The 10,590-nt window shown below is 54.7% G+C and overlaps 2 protein-coding genes and 1 pseudogene across 2 annotated transcripts; all 3 read right to left on the bottom strand.

Annotated features, from left to right (window-relative positions):
• Nucleotides 1-619: 619 nt before the first annotated feature.
• Nucleotides 620-1,601, bottom strand: LOC105186188 (uncharacterized; annotated as a pseudogene).
• A 145-nt stretch (nucleotides 1,602-1,746) lies between these two features.
• LOC105186187 (uncharacterized) lies at nucleotides 1,747-2,844 on the bottom strand. The gene has a single exon (XM_011146232.2). The coding sequence runs from the start codon at nucleotides 2,842-2,844 to the stop codon at nucleotides 1,747-1,749; it is 1,098 nt and encodes a 365-aa protein (XP_011144534.2).
• Nucleotides 2,845-2,874: 30 nt separating this feature from the next.
• LOC112588602 (uncharacterized) lies at nucleotides 2,875-5,763 on the bottom strand. Its single transcript, XM_025298992.1, has one exon. The coding sequence runs from the start codon at nucleotides 5,761-5,763 to the stop codon at nucleotides 2,875-2,877; it is 2,889 nt and encodes a 962-aa protein (XP_025154777.1).
• Between the last annotated feature and the right edge of the window lie 4,827 nt (nucleotides 5,764-10,590).

Below are 10,590 nucleotides of genomic sequence, written 5' to 3'. Positions count from 1 at the left end.
TCGAGTCGCTCCTAAGATCACGGCAATGCCGTGAGCCCGAGATCACAAAACGAGATTCGAACCATTAGCCTCGGCCCAGCAGGGTGTATTGGCGCCACCTTCAACTCAGCAGAGTATACAGAGCAGTGGTTCGAATCTAAGACGGAAGACCGATCGCCCTAGGAAGCCTAGAAAGCACGTCGGTAATCACCAGTACAACGGTGCACGAACACGTAGCAGAACTTGCTACCAAAAAACTGACTAGGCAGAAGATCAGTCAAGGCGAAGACAAGGCACGGCGCGCCCGTTATATAGCCGGTTATATAGCCGGGTGGCCGAATCTTGCCTGCGGGCAGCGGAATCGCGAGCCGCGCCGTGTAGCGGCCGCGGTTGGACCTACCGGGAGTCCCGCGCGCTCGCTCGCGAGAACCCGCGTCCCCCACCGCTAGCGAGAACCCTCCGGGAACCAGGCCGCCCGCCCTGCAGCGTCGATTCGCACCGACTTTCTGTACGGTATCACGTGCCGTACGGAACATACCGCCCGCCTCCGTCGCGGCGACGGAAGTCAGCTTAGTGGAACAAACTCCACCAGGAAGGCCGCACTCGCGGCCTGGCGTCCGTGAGGACCTGTTGAACACCTTCATGTTGAAGGTTGATTGGGGTGAGCCCCCTTCGGATCGACAGGGAGCCTCACCAGCTTAACCAGTGGCCGGGTCAAGGTCGAGTCCGCTGTGCGCACCTGCGCCACGCGGACGTGCCCGTCTGGGCCAGGCAACAAGCCGGTGATGCGGCCGAGAGGCCACCGAGTAGGAGGAAATCGGTTATCCACCAAAATCACGAGGTCGCCGACGTCCAACGGACGAGAAGCGACGAGCCACTTGCCCCGGACCTGCAGCTTGGCTAGATATTCTCTGGACCAGCGCTCCCAAAGATGCTCCGTCATATATTGGAGCAGCTGCCAGCGGCTCAACCTCGCGACCTGAACGTCCCCGAGTGACCGCTCGGGGACACAACAGCGGACGCCCAATCAGGAAGTGCCCCGGTGTCAGGGCCTCCAAGTCCTGTGGGTCGTCCGTCAACGGACATAGTGGCCTGGAGTTGAGACAGGCCTCAATGCGAGCCAAGAGAGTGGCGAACTCCTCAAAGACCAGTGCCTGCTCTCCTATTACCTGTCGCAGGTGATACTTAACGGACCGCACTCCGGCCTCCCACAGTCCGCCGAAATGCGGAACCGAAGGAGGTATAAACTTCCAGGTGATGCCCTGGTTACTCAAGAAGGCCACGATCGGTCCTGCCAACGCTATGACCGCCTCAAACTGTGCTCGCAGCTCGCGGTCCTCACCCACGAATGTGGTCCCCCTATCGCTGTATGCTGTAACCGGCAGGCCCCGCCGGGCCGTGAAACGATGAAAGGCCGCTAAGAAGACCGGGGCCGAATAATCACTTACCACCTCCAAGTGGATAGCGCGCGTGCTGAAGCAGACGAAGACAGCAATGTATTCCTTGGAGGTGGTACGTCCGCGTCCTCGAGATGGACGCACTGCTACCGGTCCAGCGTAATCCACTCTGGTGGTAGAGAATGGTGGATGGGGCAATACGCGATCGCGAGGCAGCGGAGCCATGAACGGGGTGATCGGGGTGCCCTTATGGCGTGTACAGCGCACACAGCCCCGTATCACCTGGCGCATGAAAGAGCGCCCAGCCGGGATCCAGAATTCGCGCCTCAAGGTGAGTAACGTGAGCTGCACTCCTCCGTGCAGCGTGCGTTCATGTGCATCTCGGACAATGGGAGTCGTGAGTCGAGAGCGTCGAGGCAGCAGGACCGGCTGCCGCGTATTGATCGGTAACGCTGAGAATTGCAGGCGGCCCCCCACCCGCAAGAGGCTCGTCTATCGTGGGGTTGAGTGGCCGCAACGCCGATCCCACCATCAACGCTCCCCCCCGCTTCAGACGGCCCAAATCCTCCGCGAAGAAGCGGTGCTGCGTAATCCGCAGCAGGCGCAGCCGAATCTCACGCAGCTCGTCCGCCGTTACGGGTCCACCGACCCGCGGGATTCGCAGAAATCGTTGCACATAGGCCATCACGCGGATGGCCTTGCGGAAGGAGCATGATCGGAGGACACCGGACCAGTCCTCCGGGTTCACGGCCACCACGTGAACCATGCGCCTCTCCTCGTAAATACTTTGGTCGCTCGCGACACGAAGCAGACCCGGCCAGCCCGCCGGGTCCCCGACAAGCCAGGAGAGGCTACGCCACCAAAGGGCATGTTCTCGTAGCCCGCCGGCCAACAAACCCTGAGAGGCGCAATCCGCAGGATTGTCGCCGGACGGGACATGCCGCCACGAGGCCTGCGGGAGGCTCTCGTGAATGTACGAGACGTGATTGGCGACAAAGGTTGTCCATCGAGATGGATGCCCTGTAATCCAATGGAGCGTGACAGAGGAGTCGGTCCAACAAACCGAGGGGGCCTCACCACAACCGAGCGCCTCCACAGTAGCCTTCATGAGCCGCGAGAGCAGCTGCGCACCGCACAGCTCCAGGCGGGGCAACGATACCCGCCTCAGTGGGGCGACTCTAGTCTTGGACGCCAATAGAACGACGCGGGTGGTCCCATCGGACCGTCGAGCCCGTAAGTAGATGACGGCGGTGTACGCCCGTTCCGAGGCGTCCGAGAAGCCATGAAGCTGAGTCTCCACTTCAGTAGGCGACCATCCGGTCCAACGAGGAACTCGGATTGCGGAAATCTCCGCGAGCCCGGTGCTAAAGGCGTCCCACCGTCGCGAGAGCGCAGGAGGGAGAGCCTCGTTCCAACCGAGCCCGGCCAACCATAAGTCCTGAAGGAGTATCTTCGCTAATACTACCATAGGTCCTAACCAGCCCAGGGGGTCGTATAATCAGGCAACGACTGACAAGATACCACGCTTCGAGAGGGCCGACGGAGCCCCGGAGTTGACCGAAAAGCAGAAGGCATCCTCGACCGGAATCCAACCGACCCCCAGCACAGATGCCCCCACGGCTCCAGGGTCCGGCAGTGGTACCAAGGGCTCGCGGTCCCCCTCCGGGACACCGGACAAGAGTTCCGGATGAGAGGTCGCCCACTTCCTGAGTCGGAACCCGCCCGCCATGAGCAAGTTTCTCAGCTCATGCTGTCGACGGCGTGCCTCCTCAAGGTCATCTGCCCCCGCAAGAATATCATCGACATAGGTTTGTCGACAGAGTAAGTCTGCTGCCCGGGGATAACGTTCCCGCTCATCCAGCGCCAGCTGGTGCAGCGTGCGGATGGCCAGATAAGGAGCGCACGCCATGCCATAGGTGACCGTGGTCAACCGGTGCACCGATATTGCCCGCGTCTGGCTGTCTCGCCAGAGAATCTGTTGGAAGTGTTGATCCTCCGGAGCCATCCGAACTTGTCGAAACATTTGCTCGATGTCCGCAGTGAAGGCCACTCGATGCATGCGCCAAGCAAGTAGGATCTCGCCTAGTTCTCGCTGCAAGCGCGGCCCCACATGCACCAAGTCGTTTAACGACTGGCCATTGGTGGACGCTTGCAAAGCGTTGAACACCACTCTAACTTTAAGCTCGAGGGCTTGTTTAATCACCGGGTGATGTGGAATAAAGTAAGAGGGCCGTGGTTGTTCGACATTGAGTGGCAGGCGGATCATATGCTCCTGTCGTTCATAGTCGTCAAGAAAGTCGCGATAGGCCTTGCCCAAAGAAGGCTGCCGAAGCAATCGCCGCCCCAAGCGGTGCATCGAGGCAGTGGCAATCCGCCGTGTGTCGCCGAGAGACAGCTCAGTCGGAGGGCTCCTGAAAGGCAACCGCACCTGATAGCGGCCGTCAGCGTGGCGCCGAAAGGACGCCACGAAATACTTCTCACAAGCCCACTCCTCCCCAGAGAGCGGGGAAGCAACCGGAATCTCCTCCACCTCCCAAAAGCGTCGCAAGAGATCTGCCATGTTGTCCGACGCATACTGCACCATATGACAATGAGAGCTGCCCGTTCTGGCTGTAGATGGGAGAGCCCCGAACAGCACCCACCCCAAGCGGGTACGCTGTGCGATGGAAGCCCCCCGTGGTCCTCGGCGAATGCCAGGCACCAATATCTCGGCGAACACTTCCGCCCCAAGTATCGCTTCGATAGGTTCAACATTATCGGAACTGTCCGCCAACTGAAGGCTCTTCAAATGCGCCCACTTCCCCGTCAGCTGCGCCATCTGCGGGGGGTGGTACGCCGTAAGTCGCGGTAGGATGAGGGCCTCCACTGTCGTGGAGAACGGGACGCCAGCAGTTGCTTTAAGCCGTAATGACGTGCTGGCACGTACCCGCTGAGGGGGTCCCACCGAGATGCCCGACAGCCCTACATCCACCGATCGACGAAATGCGCGCAGCCGCTGCGCAACCGCCTCGGACACCAGGCTCACCTCAGAGCCCTGGTCAATGAGCGCCCGAACCACAGTGGATCGCCCATTGGACGCCATCAGACAAACCCTGGCCGTGGCCAAGAGAACTCGCTGCGCGGGCATCCGTGTCGCAGCATGCGCCGTTACCGGCCCTTCCTCCGACGTCGGGACCGGAGACTGCCGAGCGGAGTGCAGAAGTGAATGGTGCGGCTCTCCGCACTCCCAACATCGACCCTTAGACGGGCAAGCGGCCGCCTGGTGCGACGGACCGAGGCAGTTGAAGCACAACCCGAGGGCGCGCACTCTTGCCTGTCGCGAAGAGACCGGACGATCCCTAAAGGCCGAACACTCTCTGAGTCCGTGCTCAGCACCGCACTCAGCGCAACGGGTCGGCCCGGGCCGATGCAGATGCAGCGAGCGCCTGCCAGTCTGCCCGGAAGTCGACGAGGCGCGGGGGCCGCCCCCAAGGGACGGAACCACCGCAACCGCCTTGAGCGCGACCCGACGCTCGTCCAGGAAGACCACCAGTCTGTCCCAGCTCAGCGGCTCGCGCCGATTCGCGGTGGCCATCTTCCAGGCCCGCCGCGTAGCAGAGTCTAGCTTGGAACGGAGGATATTGACCAATATCACGTCCCAAGCGTCTACTGGCTGCTCAAGAAGGCGCAAGGCGGCCCGCAGCTCGCTGGCTCGATCTAACAGCCTCCGGACCTCGGAGACGCTCTCTTGGCGTATCGGGCCAATATCCCGGAAAGCGTCGAAATGCTGATCCACAAGCAAACGATGGTTATCGTACCGTGCACATAGCGCTTTCCACGCTTGCTCAAACGAGCCAGTAGCGACGCCGTAGTGCCGGAGTAGACGTTCGGGCTCTCCCGAGACGCTCTGTTTTAAGTAATGCATCCGGTGAACTGATGCTAACGACGGGTTATCGACTATTAAGGACTCGAAGAGATCCTTAAAATTGCGCCATTCGTCAAACTTCCCTTCGAACTTCGGAATGGGAATGCGAGGCAACGAAGCCTCGGGCATTATCGCCTGCGCGGGGACCGCGTGAGCAGCCGACTCAGCCTCCTGAACCCTCAACCCATCGAGCAGGGTTTGGATTTCTGCGCGCTGTGCAATGTAAACTTCCTGCACCGTGCCACAGGCATCCTGTCGCACGTAATCCGACTCTCGCACGGTCTTGAGGCGAGAGGCTCGAATCGTGCGATGATCATCCTGGAACTGAGCCCAGTACGTGTCGAGAACCTGCAAACGAGACGTCAACCCGCCAACTGACTTCAGTTGACCGGACTTGCGTGCATTGTCCAGCAGCCGCTCCATGCGGTGCTGCCGGTCGTATTGCAGCTCGATGAGCCCAAATATATCCTCCTCTGACGACATAACGGAGCCCGAGCTAAACAACTCGACCCAGGTCCGAGACTACCGCTCCCGACCCGGCTCGAAGGACCAAATTTATGTTCGGAACAAGACCGAACATACGATAGCTCCGGAGAGCTGGCTGGTAAGAAGGGATCGCAGAGCGACGTCCGCCTGTGTCCAGGTTCGCTCGAGTCCGCTCGGCGACCGACCGGTCGTCCTGATTGAGGGCTGGGGCCCCGTGAGGCGACCACAGACCCTGCTGAACACGCACCACCGCGCGCCGACATACGCGCTCAGGGACGGCGGCGAAGCGATAGACAGAGAGGACACGCACGCAATGATGCGGAGACGCCGATGTAAAACGCAACGAACGCAGTAGACGCAATAGAATGTCGCGGAAGTAACGCAATAAAACGCAAGTGGAACAACATAGGAGAACGACGCAACTATGTACAAGCGAAACAACGTTTGCTAACGCAAAATCCCGCAGGACACACGTCCGTGACGTCAACGGCGCGCGGCGCCCGGAGCAACGTCAAGTACATGTGACGAAACGACCTCCGTCGTTTCGGATGGCCTGCCCTTCCGGACTTAACGGCCAATAGTCAGCCACGGTCCCGAGGACGCGTGGGAATTGAGCTCCGAGAGCTCCGGCTCGCAGGACGACCGAGTCGCTCCTGCAAGAAAGCCAAGTTCCCAACGGACATTTGGAAGAAGGAGCGCGAACGCTCTAGGACGGCGACTGAGCCGCTCCTAAATCGCCAAGGCCCCCTACAGACGCTTGGGCAACAAGGGAGCTCGAAGCTCCGAGGAGACGGTCGAGTCGCTCCTAAGATCACGGCAATGCCGTGAGCCCGAGATCATAAAACGAGATTCGAACCATTAGCCTCGACCCAGCAGGGTGTATTGGCGCCACCTTCAACTCAGCAGAGTATACAGAGCAGTGGTTCGAATCTAAGACGGAAGACCGATCGCCCTAGGAAGCCTAGAAAGCGCGTCGGTAATCACCAGTACATCGGTGCACGAACACGTAGCACAACTTGCTACCAAAAAACTGGCCAGGCAGAAGATCAGGCAAGGCGAAGACAAGGCACGGCGCGCCCGGTTATATAGTCGGGCGGCCGAATCTTGCCTGCGGGCAACGGAATCGCGAGCCACGCCGTGTAGCGGCCGCGGTTGGACCTACCGGGAGTCCCGCGCGCTCGCTCGCGAGAACCCGCGTCCCCCACCGCTAGCGAGAACCCTCCGGGAACCAGGCCGCCCGCCCTGCAGCGTCGATTCGCACCGACTTTCCGTACGGCATCACGTGCCGTACGGAACAACTTCTTTAATTTGAAGAAATCTGCAGCTGAGGCGCATCGATTGCTTGTAGAAACATATGGTGAGACTGCTTTAAGTGAGAGAAGTTGTCGTTAGTGGTTTCAAAAGTTTAAAAACGGTGAGTTTGACGTGGAAGACAAAGAACGGAAGAAAAGTAATGGAAGGCCGAAAGTGTACGAAGACACGGAATTGGAAGCATTATTGGAGGAAGATTTGTGCCAAACGCAAGAAGAACTTGCACTTACATTAGAAGTGACTGAACAAGCAATTTCACATCGTTTAAAATCGTTGGGAATGATTCAAAAACAAGGAAATTGGGTTCCATATGAACTGAAGTCGAGAGACGTTGAACGCCGATTTTGTACGTGTGAAATGCTGCTTGCCAGGCATAAAAGGAAGGGTTTTTTGCATCGTATAGTCACTGGTGATGGAAAATGGATTCACTACTATAACCCAAAGAAGAGAAAATCATGGGAACCACCTGACCATGCTTCAACATCGACAGCCAAACGGAATATTCATGGAAAAAACTCATGCTGTGTATTTGGTGGGATCAGCTTGGTGTCGTGTATTATGAGTTGCTCAAACCGAGCGAAACCAACACTGGAGCTCTCTACCGAACACAATTAATGAGATTGAGCTGAGCACTCAAGGAAAATCGCGCCCATTACTACTCCAGACACGACAAAATTATTCTCCTACATGACAACGCTCGGCCACATGTTGCAAAACCGGTCAAAACCTATTTGGAAACACTTAATTGGGAAGTCCTACCCCACTCGCCGTATTCACTAGACATTGCCCCTTTCGATTATCACTTCTTCCGGTCGATGGCACATGCCCTGTCTAAGCAGCGCTTTACATCATATGAAGATACTAAAAATTGGGTCGATTCGTGGATAGCCTCAAAAGATGAAGAGTTCTTCCGACGTGGTATCCGAATGCTGCCAGAAAGGTGGGAAAAAGTAGTGGCTAGTGTGGACAATACTTTGAATAAAACGTAATGTACCGTTCTTTCACAATAAATTCCTAATTTTTGATAGAAAACGGCGGAAACTTATTTGTACTCCTAATAAAAAAGTACGAGGGTTGTCCTAAAATAATGCACAGTTGGCTCTAACTTAAAAAATATTTATTGAAGAAGGTACAAGTGATTACAGGCCTTCCATATAATCTCCTCCTTTAACAATGTACGCTTGCCAGCGGCGCAGAAGTGCTTAAATTCCGTTCAGCGTCCCTTTCTTATTGAGCATCCGAATCTGTCGGGTCATTTCTCTTCGGAGCACTTCCAGCGTCGGAAAACGCACCCCCCCAAGGGGTTCCTTCATCTTGGGAAAGAGATCGAAGTCAGATGGGCTCAGATCAGGACTATAAGCTGGGTGGCGGAGCCGTTCCCAGCCATATTTTTCGACAAGTTCGATGACCGGTGCACCGATGTGTGGGCACGCATTCTCGTGCAAAATTAACACACCACTTTGCAACATTCCTGGACGCAGTTACGGATTTTTGGGCGCAAGACATTCTGAAGGAAATTTTTGTAGTACGCTCCAGTGACACTAGTATCCCTCGGAACTCGATCTGTGGCGATTACGCCCTGTTTATAGTAGGCAAAGATCATCATTTCTTTCATTTTCGACTGTTGGCGACGATCTTTTTATGCTCTCGGCGAACCTGGACTCTTCCAAACGTCGCTCTGAGGCTTCATTTCGGGCTCGAAGTCACGTATCCAGGTTTCATCAATTACGATGATGCGATCGAGGAAGGTTTCACCTTCATTTTCATAACAAGCAATTCGTGCGCAATTTCCGAACGTGTTGCTTTTTGTTCGGCTGACAAGAAGTGCGGTACCCACCGCGCCGCCATCTTTCGTTTGCCTAGCACCTGTGTTAAAATGCGATGCGCGCTCGGTTTCGAGATTCCTGTCTCCGCCTCGATTTCTCTTACTGTGATTCTCCGGTCTTCGTCGAGCAACGTTGCAATGATTGAAGCGTTTGTGTTGTCAGCTGTTACAGTAGACGGCCGCCCCGCGCGCGGATCGTCTTCGATGCTTGTTCGACCTTCACGAAACTTCGTGTGGCCACCTCTGGTACTGTGCTACGATTCACAGTAAACCTTCCACACGCTTCTTTTAACGCGGCATGAATTTCGGGCACTTTTTTCCGCGCACTGTGTCGATGCGAATATACGCACGTTGCTCTGTTGCTGAAATCCGACCCGACGGACTGTTCTTATTGTCTTTCCGAATTTTTGGCATTTTTCCTTTAAACGAATCCCACTACCATATGATACCAACATGCTCTTGAGACTTCAATTTACATACTGACGCTTCGATCAGCTGTCTATGTTGCCTACAACGCCCGCTAGAGCGTGCTGTGCATCACTTTTGGGACAACCCTCGTATGTTCTTTTTTAATATGTGTATATATATCAAAATTATTCTATATATGAAATAGTTATAATAGAGAAAACATTTTTTTCATTTACATTGATGGAACATACATTTACATTTTCTTGACGGAAGAGACCATCTCCTTCTCGCGGTTTCCGTTGAACAACAATATGTACGTTATTATTTACAAAATAAATGTGCATTAGGTTAATGCATATAATAGCAAAATTATTTGCTCTATTTCATTATATTTATTTGTTTAGCACGTTACAGATTGCAGTGTTAGAATAATTTAAAAATTAAATTACATAATTTATTTTTATATTTCTTGTGTGCTAATAATAAATTATCTCTTAATTTAACATAAGTTATTTTTCCGTAACATAACATTATTCTTTTGCGAAGAAGACGTACATGTTGGCCAAGAGTGGATTGTTCAAATTATTGCTCTCTCTCTCACTCTTTCTCTCGCCCGCGCGAAAATATCGTCGGCGAGTCAACTCGTATCTTGAAGCTAGCGGTGTGTTATAGCTATGGCTATACTATAGGAAAGAAAGAGATCGCGCAGATACCGCTTTCCTTCTCTACTACGCGAAGCTTGCCGAACGCCGAGCGCACACGGACACGTCTCAACACGTGCATGCGTTCCCCCTCCATGTACCGGGCTTGGTGGCAATGCAGCGAATCTGGCAGCTCTACCACCTGCAGTGCGCGCCTTTTAAATGCGCTGGTCGGACTTTTAATTCCGAGTCGCGGGAGGTCAATGACTTGCCGCCTAGCGACGCGGCGGCGAGGCTTGCTACGGCGTGGGTAACTCGTTCTCCCGTGATTTGACCTATGTCAGTATCGATCGCTGTATCGATCCGTCCGGTGGTGTTCTTTGCTCACCACAGAAATATTTATATAAGTTTTATATACTATACAGGGTATTCCAAGTGATATGGTCGATTATCTCGCAAATCGATGATTTTATTAAAAAATTTTTCGAACGAAAGTTGCATGGCTTGAAGGAGGACACATGATCGAAATGTGCACTTGACCTTGAGTGATCCTGTCAAAATCAGGTCAGTCATTACTATTTTTGTAATAAATAGAAACCCTTACTTTTTATTAAATATTCTTGTAGCTTATCTCGTAGA

The sequence above is a fragment of the Harpegnathos saltator genome, unplaced genomic scaffold (assembly GCF_003227715.2).
Source record: "Harpegnathos saltator strain DR-91 unplaced genomic scaffold, Hsal_v8.6 scaffold25, whole genome shotgun sequence".
Classification (NCBI taxonomy): Eukaryota; Metazoa; Arthropoda; class Insecta; order Hymenoptera; family Formicidae; genus Harpegnathos; species Harpegnathos saltator.
This window is presented reverse-complemented; position numbering and strand designations above follow the sequence as displayed.

Coding starts and splice junctions, on each gene's coding strand:
- LOC112588602 (XM_025298992.1), bottom strand. CDS start 5,763: ATGTCGTCAGAGGAGGATATATTTGGGCTCATCGAGCTGCAATACGAC.
- LOC105186187 (XM_011146232.2), bottom strand. CDS start 2,844: ATGGTAGTATTAGCGAAGATACTCCTTCAGGACTTATGGTTGGCCGGG.